Below are 21,737 nucleotides of genomic sequence, written 5' to 3'. Positions count from 1 at the left end.
CACGTGTAGAATTTTAATGTTAATATGTTAACTATCGAGACGGTTGAAAAGATAAAAAAAGATCTACATCCAGGATATATAAAGCAAGTCAATTGTTTCCGGAAGTTGTTATAGATCGACATTATCATAAAAATCTTATGTATTATACACGAGGAGGAAAAAAAGAAAATCGATTCCTTGATAATACGTTATAGATAAAAAATATGAAGAATTTTTATCGGTTTTTTTTTTCATTCGATTTTTTTTAATATCAATCATTCCATAATCACATGAAAGAGCTGCTAAATGTTTTCTAATTTTCTTTCTTAGTAACTTAATAACAAAGTACGTATGAATTAAAATCCTATTACAGCAATTGTAAAATATCTAACGTAAGATCACAATGAATTTTTAACAATCTTTTCTGTTTGACACTACAAATCATTTCCATTCATTACGTTCCTACGTAGCTTAAAATATATAAACAATATGAATAAGGATAACTGTTCAACAATCTTTGCCATCCTTTTGGGAACAATGATCCACGATTTGGAAATTCATGGATTATTTATAAAATTATCACGATACGAAATAAAGTAAAACGCTTTAAGTAAACTCCAATTTATCTAATATAGATTACAACAGTTCATAATCGTATCGATATAATTAGCGAAATCACGAAAGAGAAAGAAAATCGGTTTGTCCGTGTCACAGTCGGCTGGCCAGTCGGGATCGACCATCCGTGAAAATTTCACCGATGTTCGCGACGTTACAGATTTTCGAAAGCCGGGAATCAACGTCGGATCGCGACGCAATGTTCGTTCGATCGTCGATTCCCCACGACGACGAGAGAAATCGATCCTCAAGATCGCCTATTAAGGGGAGAACGTAATTATTCCCTCGATTATACAGTCGATCGATATCGACCACGATACGCGTCGATTCCCTCTTTTCCTTTTGTCCTGTTTCTTCACCGCTTTTGCGGCTTTCTTCTCTTCCCCTATCGTGTTACGTAAATCGCGTTGCCTTACGAATTATTTCCTAATTTGCTCTATATTCTATGTACGTCATCGTTGCTTCTTTTTTTTTTTTTGTAATTTTTTTTTTTTTCATTCCAACGATTTCACTTTTGTTATTGATTTAAATGATTTAAATCGTTTGGTTAATTATATATATCGGCAAGAGTCATTTTTTATACGAACTCTTCGATTATTAATATTCCTATATTTGCAGGAGCAAATTGAAAGATAATCTAAGAGGGAACAACTCGTCTTGCCAAGAAATATAAAAGAATTAATGGAAAATCTCAACAATCTCTTCATGTTTTAAACCGATCATTAGGTAATTGAAAAATTGTACAAACGGTCAATATAAGCATATAATAATAAATCATTATGTTTATATTTAATTGTATGCTCAGGGAAAATTGTAAATAATAAAATGAATTATTAATATAAATTTCTCAGTGACGAAAATTTCAGCATCGTAATACCTTCGATATAAAAATGTACAAACCAATTGCCAAACACTACCTCATATTTGGCCCCTTAGAAGGTGCAGGAGTCGGTAATTCTAACTTGAAATCGAGACGATTATCGTGCCTCTAAAAAGCCACGAAACCTGAACGAACGTGAAACCAGTAAGGTGAACGTTGAAAATTATTGTCCTATCTAGTCACGGATACTTGACTGACTACATAACACGAGAAGTCGTGCACTGTGGTAAAAGGAGCAATTCTAAAAGCATAGAAATCTCCCTCTCTATTGGTCGCATCGCACTCTCTTTTTCTCGCATGCCTTTGCATATTTATCTGCGACAATGCTTTGCACTGTCAAGAAGAATTACTTTGCACTCTCGAATCAGATAAGTAAACTTTCGTTGAACGAAAAGTTTTTAATCCTTTGTTTTTGAATCATCAGTGAAGAAAGCGCATCATTTATCATTTCCATTATTTTATTACGTACTTTCTTGTCACGTATTTGTGGTATTCTTTAAGTAGTATGGGGTTATTGGCTGCGTTATTACAATATTTTCATTACGAATCGTTTAGAAATGCAGGAAATATTTTTATTTGAATGTTCAGATTTCTTTGTTACTTTATTATAATAATATATATCGTGATTGCTACGTATTATTTATATAAAATATATAATATATAATTTACAATTTTTATTTTTTTTAATTTTCTTTTTTCACTTTGCCATACATATTTTCTGTGTCATGTTCAATTTGCCAAAGGATATTATTGGTTAAGATTGTTTTATTACTCCATTTTTATGTATACATAATTATTGCATTGCAAGTATTCAGTTTTTTTTAAACAAAATTAATTATATGATAGGTTTAATAATAAGTATGATTATAGACAATATACTCACTGATCTGTATATATTTATTCAATTATTTGTTAAATGTTCTTATTGATGATTATGGTAATTTTTGATCATATTAAAATCGAATTTTCTCTTTGACAAAAAAAAAAAAAAAAACAGATATTATTCTTGAATGTGAATATAACTATGATTATTCCAACTTTCTTTCAAATGGTATGCTTTATTCAACCTCGACTTTCTTTAAGAATCGTGAAAGTATCGAAATACGTGTAATTTATTGTCAGATCAATTTATCAGTTGTTTAATTCTATCGAAAATTCATATGAATAAAATAAAAAACAGGTATAATTGAAGAAATCATCGTTTTGTTAGTCACTTACATTATATACAAATACGCTAGCATAGTATAAATTTAACCTTTTAACACGTGTCTACTTCACCCACGATGATTTACAATTGCATTCAATGCGTTCAAAGATTGTCGAGCGTAGAAAATTTATTTGATTCCAATTCAATTTATCTTATCTTTAACACTCGTGCTCGAATAGATTAATTGAGATACTTTCTCTAATTTGCATACATATTTTCAAGTGATTACTCTTTGTAATTTTAACTCGTGAAACAGATTTTTATTTTTCGTTCAAGTTGTTCTATTGTCTAACTGAGTTTTCAAAAAGCTTTTGACAGGAAATTAAAAATGAACGAATTTATTAATACATTTAGTACAAAATAAAATTTATTAGGAAATTAATATATTTATTTATGTAATATATTAATATAAATAATATTCTATTGACATTTTCTTTCTTTAGGAAAGAATATATGCATAAATTGTTGTTTTTATATTTTAAATGTCTATATTTCTAAATAACTTTGTACATCATTTCGAAAACTTACCAGATATTTCGTATCGAAAATGTAATCATTAATTTATAAAATTCGATAGAAGAAATTCTCTTGCTTCGTGGAACAAAATTCTTTCATCAGAAAATTAAACGACGATGATTTAACTATTATCAATAATAAGACAAAACTTTCTATAGAATCTTTTTTAGTTGAATAGAACACCCTCTCGTTTCTCACGGAAAAACTATTATATTCATTTTGGTTTCGAACAGGGAACTTTACGATTCTCAATTTTCAATCGAGTATGATCAAAGATCTTGGTAATTGATCGTAGAAACCGCAAATAACTTTCTCTGGTTTTTGTAATGAAGTTTGTCGTGACTAACATTTCATCGTTCCATTCCTTTCTTCAAATATAAATATAAAAATGATTCTAAAGAAAGAAAGCTGTGTTTATAATTTAAAATAAAAATGCAATAACTTGATGCAATTTTTTGCAATTCAAAATAACAGCAGTTTCAAAGATTTTTATTATACCTTAACTACTATATTCGCACGTATTAAAATTTTCATCTTATTAAAATATAATATATACAGCCGCACATTCAAAATCCAATCTTTCAAAATAAAGAAAAAATTATTCTAGAATAAATTTTCCATGCATCGAAAGTATCGCATTTCTGAATGGTGAATAATACGAGTAATAATTTATCATAAACAAACACAGACTAAATTCTCATCTATACGCTACTCAAGGATAATTAAATCTATATCTCAATCTAAACTTTACTCAATCTCTTTACTCAAAAAAAAAAAAAAAAAAAAAGAAAAAAAGTATAAAAATTACAATTAGGTCAGGTGAATTGAACATGCGTTTATAAATCCGAACGTTTCCTCGAGGGTGACCGCATTTTTGCCAGTTTATCGACCTGAACGGACACAAAAGTAGAAAATGGCCACCGTGATTGAATGGAATTGGCGGTGATCGAGATCCATGAAAATATTTCGATATTTTGCCCTCCACTTCCCGGTCAACTGTTCAGACGTAATAGCAACGACAGGTTCCACGGATCAGTAACACGTTCACTTTCTTTTCAGGTGTCGACTAGCAGAACGACTTGTTGGCTGTTGCTCGTCTGCTTGATCGTGCTTCTCGGAACTCTCCACGATGCAGAAGGTAATCACTTGACTTTCCATTAATACGAGGTTTTTTTTTTTCCTTCCTTTCTTATTTTCTATTTCTTAACATTTCGTTTGTCTCGTGATTTTGAATAAAAAATATTCGATATTCGAAGTATTTGAACTTATAGTTATTTTTTTTTAGTTGTTTATTAAATTATTGGATCTTATTAAATTTTTTTATCGAAGAAGAAAAAGATGAAGAAGAAGGAAAATTTCGTTCACAATATTTAATATTGGATTAATAATAAAAAAAACATGATCCTATGATTCTATAAATTAGATAATAATTGTTATAACGTGCAATTTAAATTGATATTGATACATTTATGAGACATTTATTATCTTTCAACGAGTATTTCATATTTTTCCAAAGTAATATCCCAAAAAACAAAAGATTAGATAAGATTTTTAGAATGTTTGAGAACACTCGTTTCGAAAAATGAATAAAAAAAAAAAATCGAAATATGCAATTTGCAATTGGAAATAATGACTGAAACAGGTACAAGAAAAAGATTTCGCAGACCAGCAACCGCCGCCCCATCGATCTCGAACGATCAGGAAGTCTCGGCCAGTGTGAACAGATTCAAGGTCACACGAAATCGTATCGGCAATAAAAGCAAGAAGAATGAAATTCAAACCGATAAATCGGAGGACTACAAGGTAATTATGATAATCATCATCACGTGCAACACACGAATAAAAAATTTTATAACCTGTTATAAAATTTATATTTTATACTTAATTAAGGAATTTTTATTTCCATTTCGTTCGAATCGAATAATATAATTTAAATACCTAACTAAATTTTTTAACTCATTTATTTTTCAATACCATAACATTCGTTCAAATTGAATACAAATTATATTAATTTTTCTAATTTTTCTATTTACTACATAAACAAATATTTAATTTATCTCGAAATATATACTTTTACTCGCGATACATTTATTTATTATTATTATATATCATTAAAAACAAAAAGAAAAAAAGAACGAAAGAGGAGAGAATATAATGCAATTTCGATCTGCGCAGCTTGTATGCTATTATACAAACTGGTCTCAATATCGGACGAAAATTGGAAAATTCATGCCAGAGGACATACAGCCAGACTTGTGTACGCACATCGTGTTCGCATTCGGCTGGTTGAAGAAAAACAAGCTGACCAGCTTCGAATCGAACGACGAGACGAAAGATGGAAAGATCGGATTGTACGAGCGGGTCGTTAATCTAAAGAAAGCCAATCCCTCTTTGAAAGTTTTGCTCGCGATCGGTAAGGAATTTTAAAAGGTGTACTCGTTTCGAAAATAATTGAACAGATGAATATCTATGTATCATTTTTTAAATTATTTCTTTGAGAGAAAAATGATATGATTAGCAATTTGAATCAGGTGGTTGGTCGTTCGGCACTCAAAAATTCAAAGACGTGTCCGCGACAAGATACGCGAGGCAAACCTTCATCTACAGTGCTATTTCCTACCTACGAGATCGAAATTTTGACGGTCTTGACATCGATTGGGAATACCCAAAGGGGGGAGATGATAAGAAGAATTACGTTCTTTTGTTGAAAGGTATTCGTGTTTGTAATAATAATAATTTTTTAATCACAATTTTATCGTTGACAGTTTGTCGTTGTTAATCGATCAATCGATCTTTAGATAATTGTTAGATTCTCACGTAATTATTTACATTTCCAGAGCTTCGAGAAGCGTTCGAAGCAGAAGCTCAAGAGAAGAAGATGCCGAGGCTTCTTTTAACAGCTGCTGTTCCGGTTGGCCCTGACAACGTTAAGAGCGGCTACGACGTACCAGCAGTTGCAAGGTGAACAAATCTAACGAATTTTTATCATTGGAAACAATTTTTCCTCCAATTCATAATTATTCTTGTTCAAATTTAAAGCATCCTTTTCGAACCATTTATTTTTATCAATACTTCTTAAATTAATTCGAATAACGTAAGCTGATGACCTTACATAAAAATAATACATTCTTCGTATAAAAAAATACAAGATTTCATCTTGCCAATAAATCAAATATCGAAAGTGAAAAGATACGAAAAAATATAGTATGAGATACACGTAGAAATCGCGCGATAGAAAAACGTAAGATAAAATAAAATAGCAATAACAAATACATCCAGTTACCTGGACTTCATCAACCTGATGGCGTACGATTTCCACGGGAAATGGGAACGAGAGACGGGTCACAATGCGCCCCTCTACGCCTCGTCGTTGGACTCGGAATGGCAGAAACAATTAAGCGTGGACAACGCTGCATCGATGTGGGTCCGACTCGGGGCCCCCAAAGAGAAACTGATCATCGGCATGCCGACTTACGGCCGTTCCTTCACTCTCTCAAATCTTTCCAATTTCCGTGTTCATGCACCTGCGAGCGGCGGTGGAAAGGCAGGCGAATACACCAAGGAATCCGGCTTTCTTGCCTATTACGAGGTATAAACTTCTTCTCCTTCTTTTTTTCCCCTCCCCTCCTTCATTCTGATTAACTGTTTTTATTAATATTATAATAACTCGGGACGATCGTAAATGTAAATTCAAATGGGACGCCTCGTTCGAGGAGATCGTTCGATTAGACGGCCCTCTTCGTTTCTTGCGGCTGTGTGGTAATCACACGGGTTCGATGGTGGATAGCAAGCAATTTGTTTGCCGACTCTTTGGATGGTTTTAAGTGGGTAGGGTAGAAACGTGTGTTGGATCGTTGGATTGGATTGTCAATGGTGATTGTAGGAAGAAATGTAAATATATGGGATTGTTTCTTTTTTAAAGTAATTTTAATGTTTGGTTAATATTATTTAAGCAAACAGATGATTATGAAATTTAAATGAGGAAAGTGAAAATCGAGTTCTAGATGATGTAAGAAGAATTCTTTTGTTTTTTTTCTTTTTTTTTCTTTTTTTTTTTGAAAAGCGAATATTAATGAAATTGCTCGACTCAAATGATTCGTTCGTGCAAATGAACTTGTGCAACTTTAGATCTCATTCTTATTGACAGGAATATTTCATTATTTATTAAGAAATTTAATTAGAAGATGTTTTCATTATTAAAGTTTAAATAATCATTAGAATAGAAGAAAATTTTAAAAAGTCAACAGCATGACTCTATATATCGAGAAATTTCTATAAAAACAAAATTTTCTAGACGATTTAAAATAATAATAATTTGTATTGTGTACGAATTAACAATACAATTAAGTATCTTTTTCTTTTATTTTCCACAGATCTGCGAGATGTTGCAAAACGGTGCAGCCTACATCTGGGACGATGAGATGAAGGTGCCGTACATGGTGCAAAATGATCAATGGGTGGGCTTCGACGACGAGAAATCTATTCGACTCAAGATGGATTGGTTAAAGAGCAAGGGTTACGGTGGTGCTATGGTGTGGACGGTTGATATGGACGACTTCAACGGCACGGTGTGCGGTGGAAACGTCAAGTATCCCTTGATCGGCGCAATGAGAGAGGAATTGCTTGGAATTTCGAGAGGACCGAACGCCAAGGACGTTGATTGGAGTGCAGTGGCTAGCACCGTGTCCGAAACCATCTTGAAGAAACCGGAACCTTACAAGATATTGGTCTCAGATGTGATCAACAAGGCGAAGAAACATCAAAAACAAGCAACTCAACTCGTCATTAATCTTCCTACCAATGGTAAAATTTTTTAAATGACCCTTTTTCCAATTGAAATATTGTTTTAAAAAGTTTTTTTATTTCTCAATTTTTTAAGAAGAATTATTATTAAACAAGTCTTTGGAACGAAATTTCATTATTTATATTATATTACATTTGTTCAATTATACATGCAGAAAGGCCAGCCCAATCTATGTGCTACATGACGAATTGGTCGCACAAACGGCCTGGAACTGGAAAATTTGTACCAGAGGACATCGATCCGACTCTCTGCACCCACATAGTCTATTCATTCGCAACGTTGAAGAATTACTTGCTGGCAGAAGAGAGCGAAAAGGATGGGGAGATGTACGAGCGACTGATGACTTTGCGCAACAAAAATCCTGATCTCAAGGTTCCCATCCGATTTCTTAAATCTTTAATAAAACACGACTTAATAAGAAGAAAATGTTAAAGGATCATATCAATCAAATTGAGAGATTCAATATCGTTTCAAAAATTGATTATTTCAATTATAAATCGTGATTTTTTTCAGATATTATTGGCGATTGGTGGCTGGGCTTTCGGATCGACCCCGTTCAGAGAATTGACCAGTAATACTTTCCGTATGAATCAATTCGTTTACGAGGCCATCGAATTCCTCAGGGAATACAAATTTGATGGTTTGGATGTCGATTGGGAATATCCACGGTAAATTTCGTAAAGTAATCCTTTTTGAATTAATTCTATTTCTCTCTCTCTCTCTCTCTCTTTTTTATAAAAATCTATCGTATCAGGGGTGGTGACGATCGAGCTGCCTACGTGAACCTTTTGAAGGAACTTCGACTCGCTTTCGAAGGGGAAGCGAACAGTTCTGGACAACCGAAATTAATTTTATCGGCCGCGGTGCCAGCTAGTTTCGAGGCTATTGCTGCGGGGTGAATTTTTTTGTTCATTTGAAACATTTAAATTCAATTTAATCTCGTTCTTTTAATTATATAACATTCCTTTCTTCTTCCATAGATACGATGTACCAGAAATATCCAAATATCTGGATTTTATAAACGTGATGACGTATGATTTTCATGGTCAATGGGAGAGGCAAGTGGGTCACAATAGTCCTCTGTTTCCCTTGGAAAGTGCTACGAGTTATCAAAAGAAATTGACGGTGGTAAGTATTAAATTGTTGAACATTATATAGATGCATCACATGTATTAATTATATCATAAATTCTCGTGGTTTATTAATAATATTATAACATTTATGTTATATTTATAACAAATTATCCTTTAATTCATTATCAAAAATTAAATTAAAAAAAAAAAAATTGTAGGATTACAGCGCAAGGGAATGGGTGAAGCAAGGTGCTCCAAAAGAGAAATTAATGATCGGTATGCCGACATATGGCAGATCTTTCACATTGGTGGACAAAGAGAAATTTGACATTGGGGCGCCTGCTTCGGGGGGAGGAACATCTGGTAATTTCACTAACGAATCCGGATTCCTCTCGTACTACGAGGTACTATACACTATCGCAACTTCTTGTGTCTCGTTAATCAGGATACTCAAAGTATGTATAGATTTGCAGCTTTTTGAACGAAGATAACACTACTCTAGTCTGGGATAGCGAGCAACAAGTACCTTTCGCGTACAGGGATGATCAGTGGGTCGGTTTCGATGACGAGAGAAGCCTTATAAATAAGGTGAGAGGAATAATTTAAATTACTTTTACGATAATACTCCTCGATAAACAAAATTTTATAAAAGAAGAATTAACATTTTTATATACTCGTACAAGTAACGAGTGGGAGAAATTGTAATATAATTTTAGGGAAGGATTCTATTAATCGTTATTAATCATTCTATCGATAAATATGTATTAATTATATTAGATGCAATGGCTTAAAGAAGAAGGTTTTGGAGGTATAATGATTTGGTCGGTGGACATGGACGATTTTAAAGGAACCTGCGGAGCTGGCAAGTATCCATTGATCAAAGCTATGATGAAAGAGCTGCGAGATTATAAAGTGAAACTAGAATACGACGGTCCTTATGAGAGTCACTTGAGAAATGGAAGGTACACCACCAAAGATCGTAAGTATCTCGATTTTTAAATCATTATGATATATAATATATGATTATAAAATTCTTTTAAGCTTCCTGCTCGCGAATCTTGAAAAACTTTTTTCTGATTATTCAAAATTATCATCAGATTAAAATTTCTTCAGTTTAAAATCTATTAAAGTTAATACAATGTTATTAAAAATAATAAATTACTATTCATATTTATATAATTAAATTTGGATTAAAATCAAGAGAAGACTACTTGAAAGTGGGAATGTGATTTCCAAAATTTTGATCGATTTCACTATAATAGTGCAAATTTTAAAAGAAAATCAGTTGTTACCTCGATTGTTCCAGCGAACGAGGTGAGCTGTGACGAGGAAGACAATCACATATCTTATCATCCTGACAAGAGCGATTGCACCATGTATTATATGTGTGAAGGTGAAAGGAAACATCACATGCCTTGTCCTGTGAATCTAGTATTTAATCCCAACGAGAACGTTTGTGATTGGCCTGAAAATGTGGAAGGGTGTTTGCAACACACGCAAGCGCCACCAGTGTAAAAGAAAAAAAAAAAAAAAAAGAAAAAGAGAAAAGAATGGAAAGAGACAAAAATTACATCTATTTAAGAATAATTTTCTGCGGTTGTACTTGTAAAAGTACTCGTGAAAGTTAATTAAAAAGAAAGTATTTGTAATTCGTCGAAAAACACGATAATCGACGAGAAATTTTGTTACCGAGAAATAATTTTTATCCCTTCTTCTTAATCCACACAGCTTCTTCTTCTTCCTTTTCCTTTAAAAGGATTTCTTCTTTTCCCCGAAAGTCCTTTTATCTTCCACTGATTCTATCTGTCTACATGTTTTTCATTTGTATAAATCATGCACTGTGTTTAATTACTGCGATAGATATTGTGTTTTGTAAATAAAAATAAATAAAATTTCTTTAAAAAAAAAAAAAAAGAAAAGAATTCGTATCTCGCTTGTTAAATGTAACAAAGAAAGAAAGTAAATTGTACGTACTATAAACTACAGTACTAGTTACAATAAATGGTTGGTTACAATTTTCGTAAGTAGTAAGATATTTAAAAAAAATCCTTTCATTTAAATTACGAAGTTAGATAGGATGTTTGAATATAAGTATGATTATTTGTACAATTAATTAATGTAAATCATTTGAATAATTAAGAAATACGCAATAACTAAAGATTAAGAGTTTAATAAAAAATATTATTTTCTTTGAAAAAAGAAAATGTAATAAATTTTGATATTTCGAAAAAAATACTTCATAATGTAATATTTAAAATAATTAAAATTTTATTTGAAACAAGTTTTCGTTGCTTTGGAATTAAATTATATATAGAATCATATTATTACAATTAACTATAATTAGTATAAAAAATTCTTTATTTTTTTAAACAAATTTCATAGTAACATGTTGAACAACTAATATATGTATACTACATGTATTAAACTTGTCACTCATGAGGATAACATTATTTGTGCGCATATGTTATTACGTTTTCTTATTAATGTTTCTATATTAAATTAAATTAAATTAATTGCAATAATAATAACAATAACAATTTAGTATATAATTGAATACAACGAAGAAATTATATTGCTTTTCTACTTTATATCAGTCTTTGAATTGCATAATGAAAATTTGCATAAATTATTATGAGAATCAATGCTTATCTTTATTTCAATTTGTATTAAGATCTAATAAAAATATACTTATATATTCTAATGTATTGATATCTTGATAAATTCTTCACAAAAAATAAAAAAAGTAATATAATTTGATGTAACACATCATGATGTTATAAGAAAAGAAAATAAAAAATACTTTTATTTTTAATAATATCAAAATATTTTAAAAAATAAAATAGGTATTCTATTTTAAAAAATACCATTGTTAAATAGTATTACTATGATTCTTTCACACCACCCATTTTCTTTCTTTCTTTCATTCGTTCAAAATTTGAATTTAATTATATTTTAATTCCTATAAAAATTCCTCAATTCCTATATAGAGTTTATATTAAAATAAAAAATATTCAAAATGTAATAGAACAATGATGATAATCATCTTTTAATTTTATTACAAAGTAAACAATTTAATAAGCCACTATCGTTAGGAGAATAATATCCACAATGGCTAACCAGGTAGTGGCCAATCTCTCATAATTACCAGAACTAAGGGCAGAGGCTTGACAGGCAGTGTGAGGAGTTCCTAAAGTTAACAGAACTTTGTCAGAGGAATAAGATGGGGTGGTTTCGGTGCAAACAGCCCTTCCAGCAATCGTTCTTAATTGTCGGGCATCCGATTGCGAAGCAGTATGGATTTGTCGAGATTCTCGAAGCCATCTTCGCAACCATAAGCTGAGCCAAGCTATCTCACAATCGCATTCGAGAGGATTTCCTGACACTTGTAGGCCTCCTGAAAAATAACGTCACTGTTTCTTTGTTTTTAAATAATTGAAATTTCTAATTATACTTCTTCTATTATTATATTATTTGTATCAGATGATATATTTTATATTTATTTCATATTTGATGTGATTTCAATTTTGTTATGGATAATTTTTTATTTGAATATTAATTTTGAACTATTTAATTGCCAATAATATTATTAATTTATATTGTAGTGAATTTTATGATATGCTTCTTTGATTTCATTAACAAAGTACAATTTTATTATTATCAAACATCTTTTTATATTTTGTGATAATAAAAATTAAATATTAATCTCTCATTATATGATATATGCTAAATTTTTAATTTATACATATAATCAATACTTATTTCAAATTCATTGAAAAATATAAAATATAAAATTTTATTCAATATAAAAACAAATTATTATTTCAAATTATATTTAATATAATTGAAGAAGTATCATGCATAATATTTTTATTTCTTATTTCAAATAATATTTTTATTGTTACTCAGGATTGTCTTCACTCACCAGCAACCATATTGGTCCCAACACTCTCCCACGAAAGATTCCCATAGATAACCGAAGGACTAAGCTCGTTGATGTGATTGTTTCTCAAATCCAGTGTTAATTGAGAGAGTCTTTTCGTCAAGGAGAGGAACATATCGGACTGCAATCGACGGACTCGAGTATCTCTGATCCTCAATATTAGTTCACCACCTTCGATAGTAGAGAAAGCTTCCGAGGAGATTGATTCGAGATCATTACCAGAAATAGTTAATTCTCTTAACTGCTTCGTGAATGCATTTTGTATTTGATGTTTCAGCAAATGCTCCGTCACTTGTATCTCCACAGTTCTCAACGGTAATCCAATTAAAAGGGGTCGAAGGTGAAAACCATCCGCTTCAGGCCACGTTTGAATTCGAAGATGCTTCAAGTATTTTAAGACACGAAGGCAGTCTTTGTCCACCGATTTAGTTTTATTCAGATTTCGTAAGTTCAGCTTTTCTAATCTTGGATAACCCAGAAAGCTCTCCTTCATTAATACCTACATTTTTCAATTCATTGTTAGATATATCTTTCATTTTTCATACTATAATATAATAATTTAACAAAATATTGTAAATGAAAATAGACATAAATAAACATCTGAATACCTCTATTGGATTTCCTGACACGTCAAGTTCTCTCAACAGATTCAACTTGATGTTAGGCATAGAGGTCAACGAATCGTTCACGAACAACAGAATCTTCAAATCTTTCAAATATTGAAATTGTTTATCGGGTGTTGAATCTATGTAATTAAATGATAAATCCAAAACGTTTAAATTCATCAATGGAAGAAGAGGTATGTCTTTAAGACCGCAATTAGCCAAATAGAGTTGTCTCAATCCGGGCAAATAATGGAACAGCTCCTTAAAATTCGCCTGAAGAACATTTTGAGACACGTTCAGGCTCAAAAGTTTTCCCAAAGAGACGAACGAATTATCTGGCAGAATTGTTAGCCTGTTGTGCGCCAAATTTAAGGAAACCAATTGCGAAGTTGGGAAAGCAGTCGAATCTAGATGGTCCACGAAATTATCCGCCAAATTGAGATCCCTTAACGTATAACCAACCTCGAGAAAGGATGGCGATGGTACCACGGTAAATTTATTATTGCTCAGATCAAGAATTTCCAATTTTGTTCCTTCGAAAACGTCTCTGGGCAAGGATCTTATTTTATTTCCGGATAAATTTAAGATTCGTAGATTCTTCAAATTACGAAATTGTTCGGTAAGCAATTGTGCAATTTGATTTTCGCTCAAGTCTAATTGTTGCAACAATTCTAAACCGTGGAAAGATTGTTTTCTTAAACCTTCTATCTTGTTGTTCCGTATATTTAACGTTTCCAAGTGTCTTAATGTAAAAGTACCTGAAAAGATTTGTAATTACATTTTACCATCAAAAAACAAATCTTCTATTTCAATTACTCTTTTAAATTTCTTTTTAATTTTAAAAATATCTGTTATAATAATGTCACAATGATGTCAAATAATGAATGGAATAAAAATAAAAACTTAAAAATTCAAAATTAATTTAACGACAATGTGTAAAAATATTACTCCACCTGGTTCGAGAACAACGATGAAATTACTTTGAAGATCCAAAATCTTCAGATCTGGGGTGCCATAAAACGTGTCCGCTGGCAGGTGACTAATATTATTAAAACTCAAATCGAGTCTGGTCAAATTGTTCATCAATCCTGCTGAATTTATAATAGAAATTGCGTTATAAGAAACATTAAGAGCAAAATCTGGGCCACCTATCTCCGAGATTGCGTCTAGATCCAACGTGGTTAATTTATTAAATTCCAAATGAAGGAAGCGCAAATTGGGCAAACCGTAAAAAACGTTTTTCTCCATTTTGGTGATACGATTGTAAGCCAACGAAATCGTCACCAATTCCGGACAATCTATGATCGAGTCAGAATTGAGAATCTTTATTCTGTTCCCAGTCAAATCCAAAGATCTTAGTTCTGTCAAATTGTGAAAACTGAATTCTGGGATGGCTTCGAGGAAATTGTAACCGAGCTTCACATCTCTCAATTCTGGATGCACGCTGGACAGAAATATTCGTTCTGGTAGATAATGAAGTCGATTCGATTCCAGATTGATGTAGCGTAATCGTTGGAAGGAGTAAAACGCGGTTGCCTCTATAGTCTGAAAGTTATTGTTATCCAAGACAAGCCAGAGCAGATTGGAAAGAGGCCTGAGAGCTCGTTGGGGAAACACATCAGTCGCAAAAGCGAAACTTAGTTCGAGAATGTCGAGACTCTCCTCGATGCCAATGAAGCAATCGTCGCTAAGCTCTGTTAAGTGATTGAAGGACAAGCTGAGTTCCTTAAGCTTTTCTGAAAGCATTCGTTTGAAATTAGTACTTATTTCTTGTAAAGGAAATCTTCTGAAATTTTATTTGATAATCTTTTTTTTTTTATAATTCGATTTTTTAAATATCTTTTAAATATTATTGTACACTTTTGAGATTAAAATACGAATCAAAAACATATATATTGAAACGAATTCTTTTTTAAAGAATAAACGATTAAATTGTAGAGAAATATCGTATAGAAAAATCAAATGTAATAAAATTGTGGTATGAAAAATCTAAATTTATGCTTACTTGCTCCTTTAAAGGTTTCATCTTTCAATTTTGTCAATATATTATTCCTAAGCAAGAGAATTTCAAGATCTTCTGCCCATTCAAAATCACCCGATTGAATATAAGAAATTTTGTTGTAACCGAGATTAAGGTGCAGTAACCTCTGGCATCTATTTTATATAATATCAAATTACTAAGTAATCATTTTACAGTATATTACATAAGATATTTTAGAAAATAATCAAATTTTAACATGATATTATTCTAAAGCTCAAAAATTATTTCTTACCAAAATATAATAAAACTCTTTATTTATTTAGAAATCTAGAAATCTAATATAACTATCCAAAGTGAAAAAAGTTATATCTCATAAAGAATGCCTATATTTCTTTCATCACAAAATGGAATACCACATCAAAATTTGATTATCTATTTCTGAGTCACTTTAATACAGAAGAAGATATACATATTCTAATAGAATTACAACTTATTTGTAAAAATATATAAGAAACGTGTGGAATATGCATAGATATATTTACAATAATTAAAAATCGAGATACCTAGAAAGAGCAGCAACTGGAACCGCGTCCAAACTATTTGTAGCCAATGAAAGTGCTCGCAAATTTTCACCAAACTCATGAAATATGTCTCCAGATATATTCCTTATGTCATTGTTGGCAAGATACAGATACGACAACTTTCTCAATCGACTGACAGCTCCTGGAACGCTAGGAAGATCATTGTTCTCCAAATTCAAGTACTCCAACATATCCTCGAGCCCTCGAAATGCATCATCGTCGACATTTTTGATCGAATTCGAGGATAGATGTATCCTCTTGATTTCAAGATGATCGAAAATTCCAGCAGGTAACAATGTCAATTTATTGCTATCCAAATTGAACTCTTTAATTTTCAAAGTTCGATTGGCCAAGCTCGACGTACGAATCCATTCGATGCAATTTTCACTCACGTCGACCAATTCTAAATCTGAAGTTTGAAAATCGGGTAGCTCGAGATTTTTGAAGTCGTTCCCCCTCAGATATAACCACGTGAGCTGTTTCAAGAATTTCAATGTGGATGGAAAGGATTTAAGGAGATTACTGTTCAAACTAAGAGTGTGTATGTTGGGAGGTAGAGTGTCTTCTGAAATTTCCTCGATATTATTATTGTCGAGATTCAACCAGACTAGAGATTCGAATGTGTTGAATATTTTTGGTATCTCGATGATTGAATTATCCCCGAAGAAAGCGTTTGTTAGTGCATCTTTCGAGTGACCCCAGTCACCGTCTAGCGATGTTAAATGATTGCTAAAATTAAATTAAAATATGATATATGACAAAGTATTAAAGTATCTAAAACAATTCTATTTCTAATTATTTTCTCTTAAAATTGAAAGAATATCAGATAAATATCCTAATAAAAATTAATTTTTATTATTTTACAAATTAAAGTAAATTAATATATAATTCATGATAGATAATTTTTAATAGATTGTTCTTTAATATTGAAATTTGTATTACATTTTATATACCTGTGCATGTTGAGCCAATTTAGTTTCTTCAAGTCACGAAAGACTTTAAATGGCACATCCTCCAAGGCATTGTAGCTGAGATCTAACGAGCGTAAACTGTCCGCAATACCTCTAATAACAGATGTTCAAAACATATTATTTTACCTTTAAAAAGAAAAGTTCACGTAGCAAATTGTTATAATTTAATGCGTAATCTATATTGAAATCGCTGCAACAAATATCACATGAAAATAATAAAGCAAACATAAAGCAAACATGTAATTTCATTATACTGACTTACGAAAAAGATTTATCGCCAATATTGGACAATCGATTGCTCATTAATCCCAAAGCTTCGACACCGACTGAACTTGTAAGTGCATCATTGTCTAACGATTGCATTCCAGATCCAACTACGTCTAATTGAGCCACATAACTCACGGAGACATCTATTATTAAATATATATTTTTTTATTTAAATATAAATATTTTGTACGAGAAATTCAAAAACAATATATATTATCATTTCAATTAATTATTATATGTTAATTTTAATTAAAGAAAAGAAAATAAATTTATTTTCTACGTAATTTTATTTTATCTACCTGGAAATCTGGCAAATGGTACTCCCATACAATTAATATCCATTTTCGTGAAATCCTCGTCGTCTTGGATCCAACACATGCACATGGTATTAAATGTGCATGGTACACTAAAGCATTCTATCAAATTCGATATACAAAAAATAAAAAAGATCTCTGTATATATGGAACACACCTGCTTGTTTAACAGCATCTAAATAAATAAAAAATACAATTTAAGCAAATGAAATTACATGCATTTAAAGAAATATGCATTATTAAATCTATTTTTTTAAAAAATTATATTCATCATATATTTCCCGCCTAAAATTTTTTACTATTTCCGGTGACAAAGAGTATGAATGATATTATTTTTATCACATTTTACGAATTAATTTTAATTTAATCATTTATTAATAATAAATTTCTTAAATTTGAAATTAAGATTTTCTTTTGGAAAATTGTACTAGATTTAATTTTGAAAAAATAAGATAAAATTATGTAAATGCATGAATTATTGTAAAATTTTGAATATTTTGATACTAACTAAAAGGAACTGAACGTATCGTATTTAAAAAATATAATTATTAAGAAATTTATAAAAAATATATTAGTCTATATAAATAATACTATATTATCGAAATTTTAGATTTCCAATTATTAAATGAATAATTAAATATCTTAATTGTAATGAAAGACATACCTTTCCCGATATTAATTTTCGGTAATTAAAACATTGTTTATTAGATTAATTTTATCGTTCAACTAATCATTTTAAATAATTTCAAATTTTTATTAGCTTTCACGTTTGGTTTTTCATATTCATGATCAAAAAAAGTTATGAGAAGGCAACTGAACGTAAGCTCGATAAGAGTGATACTGAAAAGGCGCAAGTGCAAGACCGGAACAGACGTAAGCGCATGTTCCTTCGGTTCTATGGATCGAAACGAAAAGCAAAACAAAATTCAGACAATATACAAATTAAATACAATTAATTTTATAAAATTCGTGTCTCATAATTCGTATATTTAACATAATATCTTGAAGTTTTTTTTTCCTGTTTTGTACAATTATTTGATAATATAATTTTATTTTAAATATAGAAAGATATAAAGCAATGAGATATATTTTAAATTATTTTTCTATTATCTGTCTTAAAATTTTAAAGGGTATAATAATAAATTGATAAAATTAAAGTTCTTTATTGTTGAAAAATAATACATTCATTTATTTAATAAATCACATGAGAAAGTAATTTTAATAAATTTTATGAATTACATTTTAGAAATTATTCCTTTTTCTTTTTTTTAGTTTCATAGTGTTTTATTTTACTTTCCAAGCTTTCTGCAAAAAAATTTTTTTCTTGAGAAGAAATATTATTATTATATTATTACTATATAAGAAAATATTATTTTTTTTAAAATTGAAAAAAAATGAATGGATTTTAAAACTAACCACACGTGGGTCGTTTCATTAAACGTTGATACACTTTAGATTGTACTCCAAGTAATAAGCAATCACTTTGAAAAGACATATCTTTATAATTGATTGAATTTTCTAACTCCAATAACATGTTTTCAATCATTACTGATCTATTAAAATGAAAATTATGCTTTTTAAAATAAATATTAATTTTTTTAAAATTATTTCTAATATATCATTTATTAAAATTTTACGTACCTTACTGTATTTAAAGTCCAATCTTTTTGTAAAAGTTTTATTGTATTGAATAATTCATCTTTATGAATATACCATTCCTTAGCATCATATTCACAGTACCAAAGATTTAATGGTATTTCATGAGCTAAATTATATTGTGGTTTTTTAGGACAATTTTCAATATCTAAAAGTTTCAACATAATTTCAGCCTCTTCTTTTCCTTCACCAATAAGAAATAAAACACCCATTAAGCAACGAATTTGATGCCATAGAAATGCTTGACTTGTTATAATTAATTGACACATATCGTATCCTATAAATAAAGATTATATAGTACAATATAATGTACAATATAATAAAAAACTCATTTTACTCAACATAATGTATTTTAAATCTGTAAATGTATATATATATCTATGATATTATTTCTAATTATTAATTAGTTAAAATAAAATACTTACCTGAAATGTTTCTAAAGTCTTGGCGATACATACATACTTCTGCATTAATAACTTTTCTTATATAATTAGTAACTCCATTAGCAACATCCATTTTACAAATATTTCGAAAGTCATGCTCTCCTATAATATATTTAACAGCCTTATCCATAGCATCTATATTTAAATTTCCTCTTGGAAAAAAGTACTTGTAAGTTCTAAATTTACAATTAAATCTTGCTGAAAAATCATTAGGTACTGGGCACCATGCAATGCATCTTATGTTAGATGGAAGTAATCTATTTAACATTTTGCAATATGGAAGTTCATCCTCTAATTTATATTGATCCTCTGGATTTAGTTTACTCCTTATATCCAAAGAAATTACTTGTGAAAATGAACTAACACCTTTGTCTGTTCTTCCACATCTATGATAATTTGATGTTTCACGTGACTCTATACAACAACTTTTTATTAATGCTTCAAATAAATGTTCTTCTATTGTATTATTAATACTCTCTTGTACAACAAAACCATTGTAATTCCACCCAAGATAATAAAATTTTAACAAAATGTGTCTTTTGTTACATCTAAAATTAAAATAATATCAATTCTAATAATTTTATCACAGTTTTTTCTTATCTATATTTACATACTTTGAAAAGTCAAATGGTTTTTGTGATTTACGAATAATATTTTTATTCTTTGATTTTTCATTTTTTTCATTAGTTACAGTCTTTAATTGTTTATTTTCTTTTTCTAAATTTACTATCCTTTCTATCAATTCCTAATAAAAATAAACTTTATAAAAATAACTTTTATAAAGTAATATATTTATACTAAAATATCTTAATTCTTATTGAAACTTAATAAAAATATTGAAGGCTTGATAAAATTAAATATATTTACTGATTTACTTAGCAGTTGAAGTTCTTCTTTCTGCAAAATTTCTTGTGTTTTGTCTTTACACATAGTTGTCATAATTTTAAACTTATAATAATATAATAAAAAATATTATCAAAAGATAGCCTAATTATATACAAATTATAGAAAATTTTATAATTTACTTTATCTTAATCATTACTATTAATATGCTTAAAAGGCATATTAGTTAAAAAATACAATTTATATTTTCTATAATAATTTATTATATTTATTATAATTACATAAATTTAAATTATTCAGAATTAAAAATACGTCTATTACATAAATCAAATTATTAAAATAATAAAATTGTTTGTTACTAAATTAAATGTGGCAATATAACTTTAAACTACCTTATGATATAAATAGAAGAATAACCTTAAATAAGAGAATGATACATAACCTCTGAAAGAAGGAAATACATAAAGAAAAAATACTAAAATTCAATTTATTGCATATCAATATATTTATTTACATAAATATACTAAGAAACAATTTAATAAAATTTAATATATTCTAATATTCAATAAATCTTGTAACATAATATTTTTTAATAAATGAAAAATGACAACATACATACATTGATATATATATAAAATAAAATATATGTATATATTAATAATTACATTAATATATAAATATATTTTTTTATTTTTTTTATTATCATTTACTTTCAATAATTTATCTATTTTATTTTTTATTGCTTTTCTTTATGTTTAATTTCTTATGTTGTAATGTTTATAATTGAATTTAATGTAAATATTTTTAATTAGTATTTAATCAGTATTTAGTATTTATTATTTATTTCTTGTACTTTTAAAATATTTTAATTCTTTCATCATATTTCAATATTCTTTAATTTACCTATATTTAATTTTTATTTTATATAATATTCTTTTCAGATTTGATTCATTTTTATTTTAAATATTTAATCATATATTGCAGTCTTTTTAATTCAAATAATTTTTATATTAAATTAATTATAATTTATTCTTATTATATTTTTAATTAAAATATTTTCAT

At 29.3% G+C, this 21,737-nt stretch overlaps 3 protein-coding genes across 4 annotated transcripts in view; 1 reads left to right on the top strand and 2 right to left on the bottom strand.

Moving 5' to 3' along the window:
- The window catches only part of Cht7 (chitinase 7), a 29,577-nt gene extending 18,484 nt beyond the window's left edge, over positions 1-11,093 (top strand). The window contains exons 2-16 of the mRNA XM_003697481.3: positions 4,257-4,335; positions 4,840-5,000; positions 5,373-5,610; positions 5,729-5,908; positions 6,035-6,158; positions 6,477-6,786; positions 7,571-8,000; positions 8,156-8,373; positions 8,515-8,669; positions 8,756-8,896; positions 8,982-9,129; positions 9,293-9,478; positions 9,540-9,662; positions 9,852-10,053; positions 10,381-11,093. Of these exons, the coding sequence (XP_003697529.1) occupies positions 4,257-4,335; positions 4,840-5,000; positions 5,373-5,610; positions 5,729-5,908; positions 6,035-6,158; positions 6,477-6,786; positions 7,571-8,000; positions 8,156-8,373; positions 8,515-8,669; positions 8,756-8,896; positions 8,982-9,129; positions 9,293-9,478; positions 9,540-9,662; positions 9,852-10,053; positions 10,381-10,589 (2,904 nt within the window). The 3' untranslated portion in view covers positions 10,590-11,093. The remainder of the gene's footprint in view (positions 1-4,256; positions 4,336-4,839; positions 5,001-5,372; positions 5,611-5,728; positions 5,909-6,034; positions 6,159-6,476; positions 6,787-7,570; positions 8,001-8,155; positions 8,374-8,514; positions 8,670-8,755; positions 8,897-8,981; positions 9,130-9,292; positions 9,479-9,539; positions 9,663-9,851; positions 10,054-10,380) is intronic.
- Positions 11,094-11,413: 320 nt separating this feature from the next.
- LOC100872907 (uncharacterized) lies at positions 11,414-18,569 on the bottom strand. 2 transcript variants are annotated; one of them, XM_003697435.4, is made up of 10 exons: positions 18,398-18,569; positions 17,719-17,908; positions 17,415-17,562; positions 17,135-17,245; positions 16,164-16,910; positions 15,625-15,773; positions 14,573-15,355; positions 13,623-14,377; positions 12,997-13,513; positions 11,414-12,468 (listed from the first exon to the last, which is right to left on the bottom strand). In XM_003697435.4, exons 2-10 carry the CDS (start codon positions 17,906-17,908, stop codon positions 12,146-12,148), a joined length of 3,723 nt encoding a protein of 1,240 aa, XP_003697483.2. In that variant the 5' UTR covers positions 18,398-18,569; the 3' UTR covers positions 11,414-12,145. The 2 variants fall into 2 exon arrangements, with proteins under 2 accessions (XP_003697483.2, XP_012347191.2); XM_012491737.3 differs by lacking the exons at positions 17,719-17,908; positions 18,398-18,569 and having other exon boundaries at positions 17,411-17,479.
- A 311-nt stretch (positions 18,570-18,880) lies between these two features.
- LOC100872787 (tRNA pseudouridine(38/39) synthase) lies at positions 18,881-21,326 on the bottom strand. Its single transcript, XM_003697434.4, has 6 exons — positions 20,700-21,326; positions 20,447-20,577; positions 19,815-20,380; positions 19,375-19,666; positions 19,150-19,286; positions 18,881-19,038 (listed from the first exon to the last, which is right to left on the bottom strand). Exons 1-6 carry the CDS (start codon positions 20,769-20,771, stop codon positions 18,983-18,985), a joined length of 1,254 nt encoding a protein of 417 aa, XP_003697482.2. The 5' UTR covers positions 20,772-21,326; the 3' UTR covers positions 18,881-18,982.
- Between the last annotated feature and the right edge of the window lie 411 nt (positions 21,327-21,737).

Source organism: Apis florea, unplaced genomic scaffold (assembly GCF_048593485.1).
Source record: "Apis florea isolate Af1SG1 unplaced genomic scaffold, ASM4859348v1 contig_3696_pilon, whole genome shotgun sequence".
NCBI classification, from domain to species: Eukaryota; Metazoa; Arthropoda; class Insecta; order Hymenoptera; family Apidae; genus Apis; species Apis florea.
Note: the sequence above shows the minus strand (reverse complement) of the source record. Positions and strands in the feature narration are given on the sequence as shown.